The 23,524-nt window shown below is 42.1% G+C and overlaps 1 protein-coding gene across 1 annotated transcript in view; it reads right to left on the reverse strand.

Moving 5' to 3' along the window:
* The window catches only part of LOC140188268 (uncharacterized), a 150,279-nt gene that overhangs the window by 82,064 nt on the left and 44,691 nt on the right, over positions 1–23,524 (reverse strand). Inside the window, 1 exon segment of the mRNA XM_072244360.1 lies at positions 17,788–17,868. Coding sequence (XP_072100461.1) covers positions 17,788–17,868 — 81 coding nt within the window.

A 23,524-nucleotide genomic window follows, 5' to 3' on the forward strand; every position in this document is an offset into this window, starting at 1 on the left:
ATTTTTTGAGGAAATTACAAGTAGACTAGACAAGGGAGATACAGCGGATGTTGTATATTTGGATTTCCAGGCAGCCTTTGACAAGGTGCCACACATGAGGCTGCTTAACAAGATAAGAGCCCATGGAATTACGAGAAAGTTACATACGTGGATAGAGCGTTGGCTGATTGGCAGGAAACAGAGAGTGGGAATAAAGGGATCCTATTCTGGTTGGCTGCCGGTTACCAGTGGTGTTCCACAGGGGTCCATGTTGGGGCCGCTTCTTTTTTACGTTGTACACCAACGATTTGGATTATGGAATAGATGGCTTTGTGGCTAAGTTTACTGATGATACAAAGATAGGTGGAGGGGCCAGAAGTGCTGAGGAAACAGAGTCTGCAGAGAGACTTGGATAGATTGGAAGAATGGGCAAAGAAGTGGCAAATGAAATACAATGCTGGAAAGTGTATGGTTATGCACTTTGGCAGAAGAAATAAATGGGCAGACTATTATTTAAATGGGGAGAGAATTCAAAGTTCTGAGATGCAACGGGACTTGGGAGTCCTCGTGCAGGATACACTTAAGGTTAACCTCCAAGTTGAGTCGTGGTGAAGAAGGCAAATGCAATGTTGGCATTCATTTCTAGAGGAATAGAGTATAGGAGCAGGGATGTGATGTTGAGGCTCTATAAGGTGCTGTTGAGACCTCACTTGGAGTACTGTGGGCAGTTTTGGTCTTCTTATTTAAGAAAGGATGTGCTGACGTTGGAGAGGTTACAGAAAAGATTCACTAGAATGATTCCTGGAATGAGAGGGTTAACATATGTGGAACGTTTGTCCGCTTTTGGACTGTATTCCTTGGAGCTTAGAATAATGTGGGGGGACCTCACAGAAACATTTCGAATGTTGAAAGGCATGGACAGAATGGATGTGGCAAAGTTGTTTCCCATGGTGGGGGAGTCTAGTACGAGATGGTATAACTTAGGGCGCCCATTCAGAACAGAGATGCGAAGAAATTTTTTTAGCCAGAGGGTGGTGAATTTATGGAATTTGTTGCCACGGGTGGCAGTGGAGGCCAAGTCGTTGGGTGTATTTAAGGCAGAGATTGATAGGTATCTGAGTAGCCAGTGCATCAAAGGTTATGGTGAGAAGGCGGGGGAATGGGACTAAATGGGAGAATGGATCAGCTCAAGATAAAATGGCAGAGCAGACTCAATGGGCCGAATGGCCGACTTCTGCTCCTTTGTCTTATGGTCTTAGAAAGCAAAAGTAGTTTCAATCGCTCCAGCAAAGAAAGGCACGTTTACGCTCCCAAGATATTTGTTATTATGCTCAACTGAAAACCAGAGAATCTAGCTGATGACATTGGAACCTCTGCAATTAGCAGTGTCCACACATTTTTCATGCAAAATCAACAACTCAAAAATCTATTTCAATTTTGTAAGGATTATTCTAGTCAACGACCAACCAGTAGATGAATATCTTCGTCATCAAAAAGAGAACAGAGACCACCTAAGAAATAAGCAACACAAAACCCTTAAGGGATGCCCAAATACTGAACCCACTAAAATAGGAGCAGGACAAGGCCATCAGGAAGCTGTCCACATCCATCAAAATCACACCAAGATTAATCTCCTCTTCCAGGGTTACTGAAATACTGTAGTATACACTATTGTATATAATCTTGTGGCCACCAAGATTATATGGCTGAAGTTTGGATGTAGTTGGGAACTGAATGTCCAGGGTTACATGTTGTACTGGAGGGACAGGAAAGTAGGCAGAGGCAGGTTGTGGCTCTACTGGTTGAAGAATGGCATCAAATCAGTAGAAAGATGCGACACAGGATCAGAAGGTGTTGAAGCTTTGTGGGTTGAGTTAAGAAACTGCAAAGGTAAAAGGATCCTGACGGCAGTTATATACAGGCCTGTCCCCCTCCCAGCCACTGTATATAAAGTGGCTGGGAGGGGGACCACAGATTAGATCATAAAATATAGGAGCAGAAGTCGGCCATTCGCCCTATCGAGTCTGCTCTGCCATTCAATCATGGGCTGATCCAATTCTTCCAGTCATCCCTACTCCCCTGCCTTCTCCCCATGACCTTTGATGCCCTGGCTAATGAAGAACCTATCTATCTCTGCCTTAAATGCACCCAATGGCTTGGCCTCCACAGCAGCTCGTGGCAACAAATTCCACAGATTTACTACCCTCTGACTAAAGTAATATCTTCCCATCTCTGTTCTAAATGGATGTCATTCAATCCTTAAGTCGTGCCCACTTGTCCTGGACTCCCCTACCATGGGAAATACCTTTGCCGAATCTAATCTGTTCAGGCCTTTTAACATTTGGAATGTTTCTATGAGATCCCCCCTCATTCTCCTGAACTCCAGGAAATACAGCCCAAGAGTTGCCAGACGTTCCTTATATGGTAACCCTTTCATTCCTGGAATCATTCTCATAAATCTTCTCTGAACCCTCTCCAATGTCAGTATATCCTTTCTAAAATGAGGAGCCCAAAACTGCACACAATACTCCAAGTGTGGTCTCAAGAGTGCCTGATGGAGCCTCAACATCACATCCCTGCTCTTATATTCTATAGCTCTAGAAATGAATGCCAACATTGCATTCACCTTCTTCACCACTGACTCAAACTGGAGGTTAACCTTTCGGGTACCTTGCACAAGGACTCCCAAGTCTCTTTGCATCTCTGCATTTTGAATTCTCCCTCCATCTAAATAATAGTCTGCCCGTTTATTTCTTAAACCAAAGTGCATGACCATACATTTTCCAACATTGTATTTCATTTGCCACTTCTTTGCTCATTCCCCTAAACTATCTAAGTCTCTCTACAGGCTCTCTGTTTCCTCAACACTACGTGCTCCTCCACCTATCTTTGTATCATAAGCAAAGTTAACCACAAATCCAATAATCCCATTATCCAAATCATTGACATACATCGTAAAAAGCAGCGATCCCAACACCTACCCCGTGGAACTCCAGTGGTAACCGGCAGCCAGACAGAATAGGATCTCTTTATTCCCACTCTGTTTTCCGCCGATCAGCCAATGCTCCACCCATGCTAGTAACTCCCCTGTAGTTCCATAGGATCTTATCCTGCTAAGCAGTCACATGTGCAGCGCCTTCTGAAAATCCAAGTACACCACATCTACTGCATCTCCTTTGTCTACCCTGCTTGTAATTTCCTCAAAAAATTGCAGTAGGTTAGTCAGGCAGGATTTTTCTTTCAGGAAACCATGCTGGCTTTGGCCTATCTTGCATTGTGCCCCTAGGTACTACGTAATCTCACCCCTAACAATCCATTCCAACAACTTCCCAACCACTGATGTCAGGCTAACATGTTTATAGTTCTCTTTCTGCTGCCTCTCACGCTTCTTAAATTGCATTTGCAATTTTCCAGTCATCCAGTACAATGCCAGAATCTATTGATTCTTGAAAGATCATTGTTAATGCCTCCACAATCTCTCCAGCTGCTCCCTTCAGAACCCGAGGGTGCATTCCATCAGGTCCAGGAGATTTATCCACCTGCAGACCATTAAGCTTCCTGAGCACCTTCTCAGTTGTAAGTTTCACAGCACACACTTCACTTCCCTGACACTCTTGAATGCCAGTATACTGTAGATGTCCTCCAAATGTGAAGAATGATGCAAAATTTGTATTCAGTACCTCTATCATCTCTGCACCTCTCATTACAGTACCTCCAGCAACATTTTCTATTGGATCTCTATCTACCCTCAGCTCTTTTACCTTTTATATACTTAACCATATAACAATTACAGCTTGGAAACAGGCCATCCCGGCCCTCCTGGTCCATGCCGAACGCCTACTCTCACCTAGTCCCACCAACCTGCACTCAGACCATAACCCTCCATTCCTTTCCTGTCCATATACCTATCCAATTTAACTTTAAGTGACAACATCAAACCTGCCTCAACCACTTCTGCTGGAAGCTCGTTCCACACAGCTACCACCCTCTGAGTAAAGAAGCTCCCCCTCATGTTACCCCTAAACTTTTGCCCTTTAACTCTCAACTCATGTCCTCTTGTTTGAATCTCCCCTACCACGTCAAAAGCCTATCCACATCAACTCTTATCTATCTCCCTCATCATTTTAAATACCTCTATCAAGTCCCCCCTCAACCCTCTACACTCCAAAGAATAAAGACCCAACTTGTTCAACCTTTCTCTGTAACTTAGGTGATGAAACCCAGGTAACATTCTAGCAAATCTTCTCTGTACTCTATTTTTTTTGACATCTTTCCTATAATTTGGTGACCAGAACTGTACACAATACTCCAAATTTGGCCTCACCAATGCCTTGTACAATTTTAACATTACATCCCAACTCCTATACTTAATGCTCTGATTAATAAAGGCCAGCATACCAAAAGCTTTCTTCACCACCCTATCCACATGAGATTCCACCTTCAAGGAACTATGCACCATTATTCCTAGATCCCTCTGTTCTACTGCATTCTTCAGTACCCTACCATTTACCATGCATGTCCTATTTTGATTAGTCCTACCAAAATGTAGCACCTCACATTTATCAGCATTAAACTCCATCTGCCATCTTTCAGCCCACTCTTCTAACTGGCCTAAATCTCTCTGCAAGCTTTGAAAACCTACTTCATTCTCCACAATGCCACCTATCTTAGTATCATCTGCATACTTACTAATCCAATTTATCACCCCATCACCCAGATCATTAATGTATATGACAAACAACATTGGACCCAGTACAGATCCCTGAGGCACACCACTAGACACCGTACTCCAATCTGACACACAGTTATCACCACTACTCTCTGGTGTCTCCCATCCAGGCACTGCTGAATCCATTTCACTACTTCGATATTAACACCTAACGTTTAAACCTTCTTAACTAACCTTCCGTGTGGAACCTTGTCAAAGGCCTTACTGAAGTCCATATAGACAACATCCACCGCCTTACCCTCGTCAACTTTCTAAGTAACCTCATCAAAAAATTCAGTAAGATTTGTCAAACATGACCTTCCATGCACAAATCCATGTTGACTGTTCCTAATCAGACCCTGTCTATCCAGATAATTATATATGCCATCTCTAAGAATACTTTTCATTAATTTACCCACCACTGATGTCAAACTCACAGGCCGATAATTGCTAGGTTTACTCTCAGAACCCTTTTTAAACAACGGAACATGAACAATATGCCAATCCTCCGGCACCATCCCTGTTTCTAATGACATTTGAAATATTTCTGTCAGAGCCCCTGCTATTTCCACACTAACTTCCCTCAAGGTCCTAGAGAATGTCCTGTCAGGACCAGAGATTTATCCACTTTTATATTCCTTAAAAGCGCCAGTACTTCCTCTTCTTTAATCATTATAGTTTCCATAACTTCCCTACCTGTTTCCCTTACCTTACACAATTCAATAGCCTTCTCTTTAGTGAATACCGAAGAAAAGAAATTGTTCAAAATCTCCTCCATCTCTTTTGGCTCCACACGTAGCTGTCCACTCTGATTCTCTAAGGGACCAATTTTATCCTTCACTATCCTTTTACTATTAATATAACTGTAGAAACCCTTTGGATTTATTTTCACCTTACTTGCCAAAGCAACTTCATATCTTCTTTTAGCTTTTCTAATTTCTTTCTTAAATTTCAAGAGATGATCTGGAGTTAGACGGGCTCTATGCAGAATTTTAAGTTGCAATGCTTTAGTTCTATTACAAACTGTAATCTTTTTTGCATTATCACAGATGTCTTTCATGTTTCAGCTGTAATTTCTACTCCCAGTTCTTCCTCCCAGACCCTTCCCAATTGCTCAGCCTCTCCACAAGAACATTCCTTCAGGATGCTATAAAAAGTACTAATAGAGACTTCACCCTTAGAACGAAACATCCTCTTTTCTATGTCAGAACTGTAGAAATCAGTTAACAATGATGGTTTTTTTCTGTGTATAATCTCTTATCTGAAAGAATCAAAAAAGACCATTGTTGAGTATGTTAAATTTCTGTACTATTTGACTAAAAGACATCATCATTCCTTTATCAAACAAATCTAGATGGAAAATACCCTTAGAAATCCAAAGTTTAAATCCAGAATCCATTATGCCAGCTGAAAATCTGAACTGCCGGTTATTGGAGTGAAGGGTGATATTTTCACTGCGTTGCCCACAATTTGTCGCACCGTCTTCCAAGCCCTGACTGTATTATTTGTTATTGGGTTGCGACAATATTCCTTAACTAGTTTCATTTTATTGAGGAAAAGCAATTTAATAAGAGGGCACTTTGCTTCTGAAGCTTCAATGTCTAGCCAAATTGAAGAGGGGTCCCTGCAAACCCAGTCAATCGCCTAAGATAAGAAGGAACTTAACTGATATTTTTTGATGTCTGGAAAATCCAGACCCTCTAGACTACTGGGAAGCTGTAACTTAGACATTTTAATACAGGGTCTTTTTTTGTTCCAGATGAAAGAAACAAACCATTTTTTTTTAGTATTTGTTGGGTAAAAATGACTGGAATCATTCGTATTGGGTAGAGCAGACGAGGAAGAATATTCATTTTGAGCAAGGATATTCGGCCAAGCTAAGAAATGAGAAGAGTGCTCCATCGCTTAAGATCCTGTTTGATTTTGTCAAATAACTGTGTAAAGTTAACCTTGAACAATTAATCAAACACAGGTGTGATAAAAATGCGTAAGTAAACAAAACCTGTCTGCGACCATTTAAAGGGGAAAACACCCTGAGTGTCGGGTACCTGCTGCAGATTCCCCAGAGGCATAGCCTCTGATTTAGTAAAGTTGATTTTATAACCTGAAAAGGCGCTAAATGAATTGATACATTGTATAAGGTGGTGCACTGATATAGCAGGGTTTGATAACAAAATTAGAACATCATCCGCATACAATGTAATTTTATCTGACTTTAGTCCTATGTCTGGAGCAGATATTTTGGGCTCTCACCAAATAGCCTCAGCCAATGGCTCAATCACTAGTCTGAAAGGTAGTGGTGATAAAGGGCAGCCCTGCCGGTTGCCCCTCAGAATACTAAAATTATCCGACCTAATACCATTAGTGAGAATCGCAGCCAAGGGTCATTATAAAGAACCTTCATCCACTTAATAAAATTATTGCCCAAACCCAATCATCCTAAAGTGAAAAAAGGATACGGCCATTCGACACAATCAAAGGCTTTTGCTGCATCTAAAGAAACCACCAAGCGTCCACTGCCTGTTGTTGACATGCCTGAATCACATTAAGTAATCTTCTGATATTGTTAGATGATCTACGGCCTTTAATAAAACCCGTTTGATCCTCTTTTATGAGGAAAGGTAACACAGTTTCCTATCGCAACACTAAGTTTTTAGGTAAGATTTTAAAGTCAACATTTCACAATGAAATAGGCCCGTAGGAGGCACAATCTTCAGGGCTCTTTCCTTTCTTAAGAATTAGGGAGATATTAGCTTCTCTCAATGATGGTGGGAGGAGACCACAATTAAATGCATGATTGAACATGTTTAGCATAGGCTCTGATAATAACCCTGTGAACTCTTTATAGAATTCACTAGTGAGTCCATCAGGACCAGGGACCTTCCCACTTTGGAGCTCTCTCACAGCTTCCTGTATCTCATGTATAGATAAGGCAGCATTGAGGAGGGACTCTTGTTCAGAAAAAATGCCTAGGAGATCTAAATTCCTGAAAAAGGTCTTCATCCTAGATTGTCCATCACTACATTGCTCAGATTGATACAGTTTAGAATAAAAATTCTTAAACACATTAATCATTTTAGAATTACTAGTGAGGGCTCTTATCCCATCCCTAATTGAAGCAATAGTCTGAGAGGCATTTTTCTTTCTAGATAAATAAGCCAAATACCTACCTGGTTTCTCACAATGTTCAAATAATTGTTGTTTAGCAAATGTCAATTTTCTTTCGGCTGCTTGTGTAAGCAAAGAGTTTAGTGTACAGATAGGGCTGTGATTTTCTGTAACTTCTCTGCAGAAGGCTTATTAATATAATCCTTTTCAGCTGCCGCAAACCTTGCTTCCACTAGGCACAGCTTGTCTCTTCTTACTAGCAGAGCAGGAGATAATTAATCCCCTTGCATAGGCCTTAGCAGTTTCCCAGAGCATCAATGGACTCCTAGCTGATTTGGAATTAATAGAGAGGAAAGTTTTGAATTTGGAAGTAGTCTTTAAATTTATTATCTTTTAGAATAAAAGGATTCAGCCTCCAATGTCTAGATCATACTGAATTATCTTTGGGCTTAATATTTAAATATACTGCTGCATGGTCAGAAATAGTGATATTTCCAATTGTGCAGGATACAACTAAATCTAGGAGCATTTTGGGGGTTAGAAAAAAGTCTATTCTGGTGTAACACCTGTGTGGATTAGGAAAAAAATGTGAAATCTTTGTCTGAGGGATGTAACAATATCTAGACATCCACAAGTCCTAGTTCTCCACATAAGTCCATGATTTGTTTGGACTGTGAGGAGAGCAATGGGGGACCACTAGGCACTCTGACCATCAATGGGTCCATGCGACAAATAAAATCCCCACCTACAATAAGGTTTTGTATTGAAAAGCTTGTAAGTTTGGAAAAAGCATCTGTTCGGAATTTGAGAGGATGAGCTGGAGGGCAGTAAACATTGAGAATACCATACTCCTCTCCATATATTGAATCCAAATTTGAGGAAAGGCATTCTTGCTAATGAGGGAGTGCAGCGGAGGTTCACCAGGTTAATTCCCGGGATGGTGGGACTGTCATATGTTGAGAGATGGGAGCGACTGGGCTTGTGTACACTGGAATTTAGAAGGCTGAGAGGGGATCTGATAGAAACATATAAGATTATTAAGGGATTGGACACGCCAGAGGCAGGAAACATGTTTCCGATGTTGGGGGAGTCCAGAACCAGAGGCGACAATTTGAGAGTAAGGGGTAGGCCATTTAGAACGGAGTTGAGGAAAAACTTTTTCACCCAGAGAGTTGCGGATCTGTGGAATGCTCTGCCTCAGAAGGCAGTGGAGGCCATTTCTCTGAATGCTTTCAAGAAAGAGTTAGATAGACCTCTTAATGATAGCAGAGTCAAGGGATATGGGGAGAAGGCAGGAACGGGGTACTGATAGTGGATGATCAGCCATGATCACAGTGAATGGTGGTGCTGGCTCAAAGGGCCGAATGGCCTACTCTTGCACCTATTGTTTATTGCCTTAACAATCACAAATCTCCCATACCTATCCTTAATGCAGTCTAATAAATTAAAAGGTAAGTTCTTCCTAATTAAAATGGCCACCCCCCCTACTCCTGGTATTAAAAGATCAAAAATAGACTTGATCAAATCCACTCCATTGCCGTTTTAGATGTTCTTTATCATTTAAATGTGTCTCCTGCAATAAGGCTATATCCACCCTTTCCTTCTTCAGGTTTGGTAGGATTTTCTTTCTCTTGATTGGTGAACGACTCCCCTTAATGTTCCAAGTGCACAATTTTAATATATTACCAGTCATAACCCTTTATAAAAATCATGTGATTCCAGAGGAGAAGAAACCCGACTTAAGATACGTTGAGCAGCAAGAATAAAAAAACACAAAAAAAAACAAAGCGCCAACAGCACTGAACAAGAGGACTTACCCCACACTTAAAGTGGATATCTGAACCTTCTAGCACCCCATATTCTGCCCCACTGCCAATATGGCATTTAACATAGTCAAAAACTCATGAGAGATTTTAACATGCAGGTCGATTAGGAAAATCAGGTTGATAATGGATCTCAAGAAAGTGAGTTTGGTGAATACCTAAGAGACAGCTTTTCAGAGCAGTTTGCCGTTGAGCCTACTCGGGGATTAGCTATACTGGATTAGGTGTCATATAATGAACCGGAGGTGATTCAGGAGCTCAAGGTTAAAGCAAACCCCTAGGAGCCAGTGATCATAATATGATTGAGTTCAACTTGAAATTTGATAGGGAGAAAGTAAAGTCTGACGTAGCAGTATTACAGTGGGCTAAGGGAAATTACAGTGGTACGAGAGAGGAGTTGGCCAAAGTAAATTGGAAAGAGATGCTGACAGGGGTGACAGCAGAGCAGCAATGGCTTGAGTTTCTGGGAAAAATGAGGAAGGTGCAGGTCATGTGTATTCCAAAAATAAAGAAATACTCAGATGGTAGTATAGTACAACCGTGGCTGACAAGGGAAGTCAAAGCTATTGTAAAATCAAAAGAGAGGGCATACAACAAAGCAAAGATTAGTGGAAAGGTAGAGGATTGGGAAGTTTTTAAAAACCTACAGAGAACAACTAAAAGAAACATTAGAAAGGAAAAGATGAAATATGAAAGCAAGCTAGCAAATAATATCAAAGTGGATAGTAAAAACTTTTTCAAGTATGTAAAAACCAAAAAAGAGATAAGAGTGGATGTACAGTGGTATGCAAAAGTTTGGGCACCCCTGGTCAAAATTTCTGTTACTGTGAATAGCTAAACGAGTAAAAGATGAACTAATTTCCAAAAGTTCTATTCGAACGGTTCAAAGGAAAATTTAAACAAGCCTGATGCATTTTGGAAACAAGTCCTGTGGACTGATGAAGTTAAAATAGAACTTTTTGGCAGCAATGAGCAAAGTTATGTTTGGAGAAAAAAGGGTGCAGAGTTTCATGAAAAGAACCCCTCTCCAACTGTTAAACATCGATCATGCTTTGGGCTTGTGTTGCAGCCAGTGGGACGAGGAACATTTACTGGTAAAGGGAAGAATGAATTCAATTAAATACCAGCAAATTCTGGAAGCAAACATCACACCGTCTGTAAAAAAAAAAGCAGAAGATGAAAAGAGGATGGCTTCTACAACAGGATAATGATCCTAAACACACCTCAAAATCCACAATGAACTACCTCAAGAGGCGCAAGCTGAAGGTTTTGCCATGGCCCTCACAGTTCCCCGACCTAAACATCATTGAAAATCTGTGGATAGACCTCAAAAGAGCAGTGCATGCAAGACGGCCCACGAATCTCACAGAACTAGAAGGCTTTTGCAAAGAAGAATGGGTGAAAATCTCACAAACAAGAATTGAAAGACTCTTAGTTGGCTACAGAAAGTGTTTACAAATTGTGATACTTGCCAAAGAGGGTGTTACTAAGTACTGCCATGCAAGGTGCCCAACTTTTGCTTTGGGCCCTTTTCCTTTTTTGTTATTTTGAAACTAAAAGATGGAAATAAAAAAGTAATCTTTAGTAAAGAAATGTGTCATCTTTAACTTTATGCCTGTTGGAAATCAGTTCATCTTTTACTCGCTTAGCTATTCACAGTAACAGAAATTTTGACCAAGGGTGCCCAAACTTTTGCATGCCACTGTAGGACCACTAGAAAATGAGGTCGAAGTAATAATAACGGGGGACATAGAGATAGCAGATGAATTAAATGAGTATTTTGCATCAGTCTTCACTGTGGAAGACACTAGCTTGTGCTTGATGTCGTAGTGTGTGAAGGAAGAGAAGTGAGTGCAGTTACTATTATGAGGGAGGTGGTGCTAAAAAAAACCCAAAAGACCTGAAAGTACAAGTCACTCAGACCAGATGAACTGCATCCGGGGGTTCTGAAAAAGGTAGTGTTAGAGATTGTGGCAACATTAGCAATGATCTTTCAAAAGTCATTGGACTCTGGCATGGTGCCAGAGGACTGGAAAATTGCAAACGTCATTCCACTCTTTAAGGAGACTCAAGTAGGATAGATAAAGGGGATGCGGTGGATGTTGTATATTTGGACTTTCAGAAGGCCTTTGACAAGGTGCCACACACGAGGCTGCTTACCAAGAGCACGTGGTATTACAGGAAAGTTACTAACATGGTTAGAGCATTGGCTGATTGGAAGAAGGCAGCGAGTGGAACAAAAAAGGATCCTTGTCTGGTTGGCTGCCAGTGACTAGCAGTGTTCCGCAGGGGTCGGTGTGGGACCACTTCTTTTTATGCTGTATATAAATGACTTAGATGAAATAGATGGCTTTGTTGTCAAGTTTGCGGATGATACGAAGATTGGTGGAGGGGCAGGTAGTGTTGAGGAAGTAAGTAGGATGCAGAAGGACTTAGACAGAATTAGAGAATGGGCTAGAACCCCCCCCCCACCTTGGGAAACATCCTTTCCCCATCTATTCTGTCTAGGCCTTTCAATATTCCAATGGTTTCAATGAGGTTCCTCTTTATCCGTCTAAATTCCAGCAAGTACAGACCCAGAGCCATCAAATGTTCCCCATATGATAACCCTTTCATTCCTGGAATCATCCTTGTGAACCTCCTCTGAACTCTCTCCAATGTCAGCGCATCTTTTCAGAGATGACAGGCCCAAAACAATACATAATACTCAAGGTGAGGCCTCACTAGTATCTTATAAAGCCTCAGCATCACCTCTCGAAATGAATGATAACACCGCATTTGCCTTCCTCACCACCCTCTCAACCTGCAAATTAGCCTTTACGGTGTTCTGCACAAGGACTCCCAAGTCAGTTTGCATCTCAGATTTTTGGATTTTCTTCCCATTTAGAAGATAATCTGCACATTTATTTCTACTACCAAAGTGCACGATCATGCATTATCCAACATCGTATTTCATTTGCTACCTGCTTGCCCATTTTCCTAATCCAGGTCCTTCTGCAGCCTATCTGTCCCTCCACCAATCTTTATTTCATCAGCAACAATCTTTATTTCATCAGCAACCTTGGCAACAAAGCCATCTATTCCATGCTCTAAATCGGCGGTCCCCAACCACCAGGCCGCAAAGCATGTGTTAGCAGTCCGCAAGAAAACGATACGAGTCAGCTGCACCTTTCCTCATTCCCTGTCACTCACTGTTGAACTTGAACATAGGGTTGCTAACTGTCCCGTATTTGCCGGGACATCCTGTATATTGGGTTAAATTGGTTTCTCCCATACGGGACTGCCCTTGTCCCGTATTTCCCCCGCTCAGGTAGAGCGTTCCTATGAAACCTTTCGTGCCAAAATGGCATAAAGCGAAGAAGCAATTACCATTAATTTCTATGGGAAAAATTTTTGAGCATTCCCAGACCCAAAAAAAACCTACGAAATCATGCCAAATAACACATAAAACCTAAAATAACAGTAACATATAGTAATAGCAGGAATGATATGATAAATACACAGCCTATATAAAGTAGAAATAATGTATGTACAGTATAGTCGGGAAGATTAAGCCAAAACTGATTTGTGGGGGGAAAAAATCGGCACGTGCACGCACGCACCCGTCACATATGTGCATGCGCACAGAGGTGCCCACGCAAGGCTTCACGGTCATAGTAGTCTTTCTCGTGGTATACCCAAGTGTCCCGTATTTGACTGCTACTTTTGTCCCTTATTGGGAGTGAGAAAGTTGGCAACCCCAACTGTAAAAGACAAGTTGAGATGAGTTTAATGCTACTTGAACACCACCTCCTCCTCACCCCGGTCGGTCGGTCCGCAAGAATATTGTCAAAAAAGGTTGGGGACCCCTGCTCTAAATCATTGATATACAACATAAAAAGCTGTCCCAACAATGGCCCCTGCAGAACACCTCTAGTCACTGGCAGCCAACCAAAAAAGGATCTTTTTAATTCCCACTCACTGCCTCCCACCAATCAGCCAGTACTCTAATCATGCCAGTATCTTTCCTGTAATACCACGGGCTCCTAACTTGGTAAGCAGCCTCATGTGTGGCACCTTGTCAAAAGCCTTCTGAAGCTCCAAATATGCAACATCCACTGCATCCCCTTTATCTATCTTACTTGAGTCTCCTTAAAGAATTCCAACAGGTTCATCAGGCAGGATTTTCCATTAAGGAAACCATGCTGACTTTGTCCTATCTTGTCCTGTGTCACTAAGTACTCTATAACCTCATCCTTAACAGTTGACTCGAACATCTTCCCAACCACTGAGGTCAGGTTAACTGGTCTATAATTTCCTTTCTGCTGCCTTCATTCCTTTCATAGCCTGTGGAGTAACATTTGCAATTTTCCAGTCCTCTGGCACAATGCCAGAGTCCAATGATTTTTGGAAGATTATTTCTAATGCCTCTACAATCTCTATTGCTACCCCTTTCAGAACCCCAGGGTGCAGTTCATCTGGTCCAAGTGACTTATGTACCATTAGGTCTTTCAGCTTTTTGAGCACCTTCTCCCTTGTAACAGTAACTGTACTCAGTTCTCTTCCCTCATACCCTCCAACATCTGGCACACTGCTAGTGTCTTCCACAGAAAACACTGAGCAAAAATACTCATTTAGTTCGTCTGCCATCTCCTTGTCCCCCATTATTATTTCTCCAGCCTCATTTTCTAGTGATCATATATTTACACTCATATCGCATTTTTTTTTACTTACTTGAAAAATGCTTTTACTATTCACTAGATATTATTTGCTAGTTTGCTTTCATATTTCATATTTTTCCTTCAAAAAATTCTTTTAGTTGTTCTCTGTAGGTTTTTCAAAGCTCTGACTTCCCTTGTCAGCCACAGTTGTACTATTTTCCCATTTGAGCATTTCTTCATTTTTGGAATAAATCTATCCTGCACCTTCCTCATTTTTTCCCAGAACTTCATGCCATTGCTGCCCTGCTGTCATCCCTGTCCGAATCTCCTTCCAATTTACTTTGACCAACTCCTCTCTCATACCATTGTAATTTCCTTTACTCCACTGAAATACTGCTATATCAGACTTTACTTTCTCTCTATCAAATTTCAAATTGAATTCAATCATATTGTGATCACTGTCCCCTTAAGGTTCTTTTACCTTAAAAATTCCAAATCACCTCCAGTTCATTACATACACCCAATCCAGTATAGCTGATCCCCTAGTAAGCCCAATGACAAGCTGCTCTAAAAAGCTATCTCACAGGCATTCAGCAAACTCACTCTCTTGAGATCCATTACCAACCTGATTTTCCCCAATCAACCTGCATGTTGTAATCTCCCTTTTGATATGCCTCATCTATTTCCCACTGTGGTCCACATCCCAACTACTGTTGGAAGGCCTGTATATAACCGCCATCAGGGTTCTTTTACCCTTAACACAAAATACTCTGCAGATACTGGGGTCAAAGCAACACTCACAACACACTGGAGGAACTCAGCAGGTCGGGCAGCACCTGTGGAAACGATCAGTCAACGTTTCCACAGATGCTGCCCCACCTGCTGAGTTCTTTTACCCTTATGGTTTCTTAACTCAACCCAAAAGGATTCAAGGATTCAACAGTTTCTGAGCCTGTATCACATCTTTCTATTAATTTTATGCCATTCTTTACTAGCAGACCTACGCCACCCCCTCTGCCAATGTTCCTACCCCTCCAGTATGTGTAATCTTGGACATTCAGCTATGACATACAATGGACATACAACTATCCTTCAGCCACGATTCAGTGACGGCCATAACCTCATACCTGATGGTCTGTAATAGAGCAACAAGATCATCCACCTTATTTCTTATACTTTGTGCATTGAGATATAACATTTGCAGTACTGTATTTGCTACCCTTTTTGATTCTACATCCCTAATGCATTGGTGCTCGCCCTGCTGGCTGCAATTTTGTTCAAAGATCTGCCTGCCCTTCGGGACAGTCTGACTGCATGCATTTTTGTTTTTTTACCATCCATCCTTTCCTGAGTCCCTTCACTCCAGTTCCCACCCCCTTGCCAAATTAGTTAAAACACTCCCCAACAGCTCTAACAACCCTGACCATAAGCATATTGGTCATCCTCCAGCTCAGGTGCAACCCATCTGTCTTGTGCAGGTCATACCTCCCCCAGAAGAGATCCCAATAATCCAAGAACCTATGCCCTGCCCCCTGCACCAACTTCTCAGCCTCAAAGTTATCTGTCAAATCCACCTTACTAGAATGGTAATTCTCCATCACATGGGTCTGCCTCTAGGAAAGCCAAGCCCAACTGAAGTGTCAAGGGCATACTTTCCAGCAGGGGTCACCGGATAGCAATCACGATGAATCCCTCAAGTTTCCCTTCTTGTTGCTGAGATCAATTGCAGGACCACAAACACTACCAGGTTGAGATAAACTAAAGTAAACTAAGAACTAAAACCACTGCTCGAAATGCTTCAATGTTGCCCACAGTTCAGTTATCAAATAATGCAAAAGCAGCAATTTTTTTTCCAAAACAACTTTCCAAAAGAAAAAAATTACTCATTTCCCACTAAATACAAACTATGAGTAGCCATTTACACTTTCCTGACCAATAATGTGGTCATTTCTTCTTAGATTTAATATAGCTCAATTGTTTGATTTGTCACACTTTAGTTCATCCATACCACTGTATAAAATAAAATACAAAGATTTTATTAGAGCTAAACTTATTTCAAACACTAGAAAATCTGCAGATACTGGAAATCCAAAACAGCACAAAATGCCTGAAGAACTCAGCAGGCCAGGCAGCATTTCTGGAAAAGAGTAAACAGCCGACATTTCAGGCCGAGGCACTTCATCACAACCCATCTGAAGGATCTCGGCCCAAAACGTCAACTGTTTACTCTTTTCCATAGATGCCACCTGGCCTGCTGAGTACCCCCAGCATTGTGTGTGTGGAATTTATTTCAAAGTTTGGTTTCACTTCAAATCATATGCTTGAAACTACACTTGACTTCACCTTTCTTCGATTCACATTGTTTCAAGTTCTAATATTTACCCTTCCTTGATGAATACTTTATTTTTTTTTTAGCATTTTGCCATTAGAAAAATTAATAAATTAACTTCACAGTAAGTAGTTTTAGCCTGGCCTTTCAACAATTTGTTCAGTATATATGTTATCTACCCTCCACCACCAGACACACACAAAACCTCAAACAAAAACTGACAAACTGAATAAAGTGACTTAAATACTCTTAATACAGCTGCAGAGTTTGTCATAGAAATAAGCATGCAATTTTTAAGAACTGTGATAATGAGCAAAAGTTAATCTTAGTTCATTAGACATCTTGGCAAAAAGTCTTAAAACTAAAACGTTAACTCTGAGCTGATGAGCGATTCCTGCACTTTGTTTTATATTTGTTCTTCAGAAGTCTAAGTAACAACTGCTTCTTAATAATAAGAACTGCACAAACAAGTTGTCAATTGAATGTTCTGGAGCTGCTGTGCTGCTCCTACGTACTCAACACCAAAACCGTGTGCACTGCTGTGTCATGGTTGTTTTGTTTTTGCTGCCAGTACACGTTTCAACTTTCACTCTTTCTAATTTCATGCATCATGTATAGCCCTCCTGTTACTCACTCCATGCTCAGCTTACGCTTGTCAAAAGGAGGTTTATTAACCCATCAAAGTCGGAAAGCTCTCACCCTCGTCTGCCCTGTTAAAGATCAGCAGATACAAGAGAGGCAAGTAGATATTCCGTTGGTCGAACGGGCCCTGGCAAAAACTTTGCTCCCAAAAGCATCGTGTAGCTCGAGAAAGTATCCTTCGGACCCACTACGCCTGCGGAAGGAACACCATGAGCCGGCTGACTGGCTTTCGGCGACCTAACAACCGCAGGATCACTGTGGTTTTCTATGATACACGCGTCCCGATCCCCTGGAGAAGGAAAGCTCCTGTTTCGCCCAACCGCTTCCACGGACTGTAAGGCAGCCCAGTGCTTACAAGCTTCTTGTCCCTTCCCCATTCCATGTTAGCCTGGATGGCTGTGCACCCGGGCCTGCGCCTGGGCCTACAATGCCGCTCTCATATCTGTCCCGCGGCCTGGTCCGAGTGCGCCGCGGCTCTTCTTACCCCCACCCTCTCCTTCGACTTCACTGCATCTTGAGGCCGAAAGGCTGGGCCCAGTGCAGTGCAGACGGACCTACCGTCTGTTCAGAGTCGATGTCTATGCGAAAGGTTTGCTGCTGGAGGGTCTTCAGCGTGATCTGCATCGTCTCCCTCTCCCGCTCTCAATCCGTCTGACTCTAACCCTTGCAGCCGCTCAGTCACTCACAGTGTCAACGTGCGCGCACTCGATACCATCACGCGTCTTCATGCTCGAAATGCTGCGTCATTACGCTTGGGCCGAGTGAGGGTGCAGTGTGGAATGTCGTCGGCGTGGAGCGAGCACGCTCCCAGCGGCCGCGTCGTCAGTGACCCCGCCTCTCCACGTGATCGACGCGCCACCACCATCTTGGTGACGGAGAGATGATTTGCGGTTGGAGTAGACGGTGGAGGGTCGCTGTACAGATTTCCCGGCGCGGGATTCCAACGTGGCTTTGTAAACCGGCTCAGGCTGCGTTGGGTGTTCCAGTACGAGCCTCACATCGCACCATCGAGATAAACAACTTCAGCTTTTCCATTAAATAGCGAGCGCTCGGCCATTTTCCGCCACCTCTTGGCAAACTCCGGGCGTGATGTCATGATGGAGGACGTGTTTGTTTTGACGTCACCGAAGCAGCTACTGGGAATCCCCATGTGACGTCAGCAGCAGCTGACGGTGCGGGGAAACCCCTTTGGTCAGCTGCAGAATTCACCGTGCCTGCTTTCCTACACACAGCCACTCTAACTGGAAGTATTAATATCTGAAGAAAGAAATCGCCAAAATAACACTTTTTATTCCTTTTAACTTCACATGTTCGTTAGTTATATAAATAGATATCAATGCTTCATTTTCCCGTGCCACATTATAAAATTGCCTGGCCGATAATACCGAGCGTAATATTCCAAAGCACTAGATCCTTTAACAATATTCTAATTTTTTTCTCACTACTGTAAAGATTCAGGCTCAATCCTGTTGTGTGGAATTTGCACGTTCTTGTCATTGTGTAAGTTCCCTCCACCCTCCTGTTCTGGTTTCTTCCTACATCCCAAAAACATATTAGAGGGTTAGAGTGGTTGGCGGCTGTAAAATTTCCCTATCTGTAAGTGGATATCAGAAGAATCCAAGGGTACTTGATTGGGATATGTTGTGGGGCTAAAAGGATTAAAGTAAGGGTAATGCAACTATTGAAATTGCTCTGCTGAGAGTTAATATACACCCAATGAGGGATATATATATATCTTCCTATATAATTAAAACCTGTCATCAGAAATGTTGACATTTATTTATTTATATAAATCACAGAACAGTTTGCAATCAACAATTAATCTACTAACATCTTTAGACAGTGGGAGGAAACTGGAACACCCAGAGGAAACATACACAGTTCATGGGGAGAACATAGAAACTCCTTTCAGATGGCACCAAACTAAACTCCAAACTCCAGACACCCCGAACTGTAATAGGTAACTGTCATGCTGCTGTGGTGCCCCATTTGAGAGAACGTTGAGCGCTTTGAAAAGGGGAATAAAACTATACCTGTATGAATCCCTGTAACATCTGGTAGTCCTGTGTTTTCTCTTGAAGCCGACGTCTGCATATCTTTTTGTAGAGGGTGAACCCTCACAAGGCATCAAGCCCCGATGGTGTACCTGGCAGGGCACTGAAAACCTGTGCTAACCAACTGACTGGAGTGTTCAGAGGCATAGAGTCATCGAACACTACAACCAGGAATCAGGACCTTTGGCCTACCTAGTCTGTGCTGAACTATTATTCTACCTAGTCTCATCGACCTGCACACAACCCATAGCCCTCCATAATACTCCCATCCATGTACGGAATGAACTCTTTCTTAAATGCTGCAATCAAACCTGCATCCACCACTTCTGCTGGCAACTCATTCCACATTCCCTCTGAGTGATGAGGTTCCCCTTCATGTTCCCCTTAAACATTTCAACTTTTACCCTTAGCCCATGACCTCTAGTTCTTATCTCATCCAACTTAAATGAAAAAACCTGCTTGCACTTATCCTGTCTATACGCCTCATAATTTTGTATACCTCTATCAAATCTCCCCTCATTTTCCTACATTCCAAGGAATAATGTCCGAACCTATTCAACCTTTCCCTATAACTCAGGTCCTCAAGTCTGGGCAACACCCTTGTAAATTTTCTCTGCACTCTTTCAATCGTACTTCAATCTTTCCTGTAGGTAAATGACCAGAACAGCACACAATATTCCAAATTGGGCCTCACCAATGTCTCTTAAAACTTCGACTTAACATCCTAACTTTTGTACTCAATACTCTACTTTATGACGGCCAATATACCAAAAGCTTTCTTTATGACCCTGTCTACCAATGGTGCTCTTTCAAGTATTCCCAGATCCGTCTGTTCTACGGCACTCTGCAGTGCCTGACTGTTCGTTATGTAAGTCCTACCCTAGTTTGTCTTCTCAAAGGACAACTCTCCACACTTGTCCATGTTGAATTCCAACTGCCCTTCTTCAGCCTATTTTTCCAGTTCATCCAAATCCCGCTGCAAGCTTTGATAGCCTTCCTTGCTCTCTAATACATCCCCAATTTTGGTATCATCTGCAAATCAGCTGATCCAATTTACCACATTATCATCCAGATCAATGATGTAGATCACAAACAAAAATGGACCAGCACCGATCCATGCAGCATCCCACTAGTCACAGTCCTCCAGACAGAGAGACAACCATCTATTACCACTTTCTGGCTCTCTGTGAAGCCAATGTCAAATACAATTCATCCTGAATGCCAAGCAACTGAACATTGTTGACCAACCTCCCATGCGGAACCTTGTTAAATGCCTTGCTAAAATCCATGTAGACACATTTACTGCTTTTCCTTCATCAACCTTCCTGGTATCTTCCTTAAAAAAGTCTATAAAATTGATTACACATAACCTACCACGCATAAAGCCATGTTGACTATCCCTAATCAGTCCTTGTCTATCTGGTCCCTTAGAATTCCTCTAATAAGTTACCCACAATAGATGTCAGAGTCAGTGACCTATAGCCTTCTGACTTAACGCTTAGGGACTTTCTTAAACTTTGGAACATGAGCTAACTTCCGGCACCTCACCTATGGCCAAGGGCATTTTAAATACCACTGCTAGGACCCCTGCAATTTCTGTACTAGCTTCCCACAAGATCTGAGAGAACCTTGTCAAGTCCCTGGGGATTTATCCACCTAACTTCCCATTCTTCAGAAAGAACCCATTCTTCTTTAATTTATATATAGTCTCACTGCTGATTTGCCTCATTTCCATAGACCCTGTGTCCACTGCCTGAGTAAATACAGATGCAAAAGAATCCATTTAAGATTGCCCCCATTTCTTCCAAACTCCATGCATTGATGACCACTGTGATCTTCAAGAGGTCCAATTTTGTCCCTTGCTGTCCTTGCTCTTAATGTATCTGTAGAAGTCTTTGGAAATTTCCTTCACCTTGTCTGCTGAGCAACCTCTATTTCCTTCTTGATTTCCTACTTAAGTGTCACTTGCATCTCTTCAAGTACCTAATTTGTTCTTTGCTGCCTAATCCTGCTATGTATTTCCTTCTTGTTTTTAACCAGGGCCTTGATATCTCTCAAAAATCATGGTTCCTTGCCTTTGACTCTGTGTTGTCAAAATTTCATTTTTGAAGACCTTCACTTACCAAGCACACCCTTCCCAATCAACACTTGCAGATTCTTTATGATGTCATCATAATTGGCTTTTCTCAGTTTAAAACCTCAATGCAAGGACCAGACCTACCCTTCTCCATAATTAACTTGAAATTAATGGCATTATGATCACTAGATCCAAAGTGTTCCCCTACACACACACCTGTCACCTGCCCTGTCTCATTCTCTTACCAAGAGATCCAGCTTTTCTCTCTCTCTCTGGTTGGGAACTCCATATATTGATTAAGGAAAATTTCCTAAACACATTTGACAACTCTATCCCATCCAGCCTTTTTACAGTATGGGAGTCCCAATCAATATGTGGAAAGTTAAAATCACTTTCAATCACAAGCTTATATTTCTTGCAACTATCTGAGATCTCTCTACAAATTTGCTCCTCTAAATCCCATTGACTATTGGGTGGTCTACAATATAATCTCATTAACATGGTTATCCCTTTATTTCTCAGTTCCACCCATAAAGCTTCACTAGGTGAATTCTTCAGTCTGTCCTGTCTCAGCACTGCCAGGACATTTTCCTTCACCCCTCCCTTTTTAATGCCTCCCTTCCCCTTGTAATCCCTCCTCCGCTATTATGTCTAAAACAATGGAACCCCGAAACATCGAGCTGCCAGTCCTGCCCTTCAATCTCTCTCTGCTACAGTCAGAGGTTCTCACCTCCTTCAAAAGGGCATCATTCATATCAGTGCCCAAGAAGAACAGAGTGAGCTGCCTCAATGACTATTGCTCATTGGTGCTCACATCTGCTGTGATTATGTGTTTTGAGAGGTCAGTCATGCCTAGAAGTAACTCCCACTTAAGCAAAGACCTTGACCAGCTGCAATTTGCCTCCTGCCATGATAGGTCTACAACTGATGCAACTTCAATGGCTCACCACTTGGCCTTGGATCACCTGGACAACTGCAATACCTCAGTTAGGCTGCTGTTTATTGATTACAGTTCAGTGTTCAACAGCATCATCCCCCCAGTACTAATCACAAGCTTCTGGGCCTCTGTACCTGCCTCTGCACCTGGATTCTTGATTTCTTCATCGATAGCCCACTATCGGTGCAGATGGGAAATTATATCTCTTCCTTATAGAACATAGAACATTACAGGCCCTTAGGCCCACTATTTTGTGCCAGCCATGTAGCCTAGAATTGCCCTACCACATAGCCCTCTATTTTCCTAAGCTCCATGTACCTATCTAAGAGTCTCTTAAAAGATCCTGTTGTATCTGCCTCCACCACCCCCATTGCTGATAGTGCATTCCACACACCCACCACTCTCTCAATGAAAAACTTACCCCAACATCTCCTCTGTACCTACTTCCAATCACCTTAAAACTATGCTTCCTCATGTTAGTCAGTTTAGCCCTGGGAAAAAGCCTCTGACTAGCCACACGATCAATGCCTCTCATCATTTTATACAGCTCTGTCAAGTCACCTGTCATTCTCTGTCACTCCAAGGGGAAAAGGCCAAGTTCACCAGACCTATTCTCATAAGGCACACCCTCCAATCCAGGCAATTTCCTTGTAAATCTCCTCTGCACTCTCTCTATAGTATCCACATCCTTCCAGGACTGAACACAGTACTCCAAGTACTCCAAGGTCTTATAGAGCTGTAATATTACCTCATTAACAATCAACACAGGCACACTTCAACAATATATATTTAGCCCACTGGTTTTCTTTCTCTACACTCGTGATTGTGTAACTAGGCACAATTCAAATGTCATCTATAAGTTTGCCAATGACACAACTATTGTAAACAGGTTCTCTGAAGGTGATGAGGAGACGTGCAGGAGTGAGATAGATTGGCTTGTTGAGTGGTGTTGTAACAATAACCTTGAACTCAACACCAATAAGACCAAGGAATTGATTGTAGATTTCCAGAAGGAGAGTCAAGAGAACACGCTCCAGTCCTCGTTGAGGGGTCAGTGGAAAGGATAAGCAGATTCAACATCTCTGAAGATCTATCCTGGGTCCAACATACTGATGCAATTACCAAGGAGGCATGCAGAGCTATATTTCATCAGGAGTTTGAGGAGATTTGGTATGGCTCAAAGACTCAAGCAAATTTCTACAGATGTACCATAGGGAGCATCTGATT

The sequence above is a fragment of the Mobula birostris genome, chromosome 26, assembly GCF_030028105.1.
Source record: "Mobula birostris isolate sMobBir1 chromosome 26, sMobBir1.hap1, whole genome shotgun sequence".
NCBI classification, from domain to species: Eukaryota; Metazoa; Chordata; class Chondrichthyes; order Myliobatiformes; family Myliobatidae; genus Mobula; species Mobula birostris.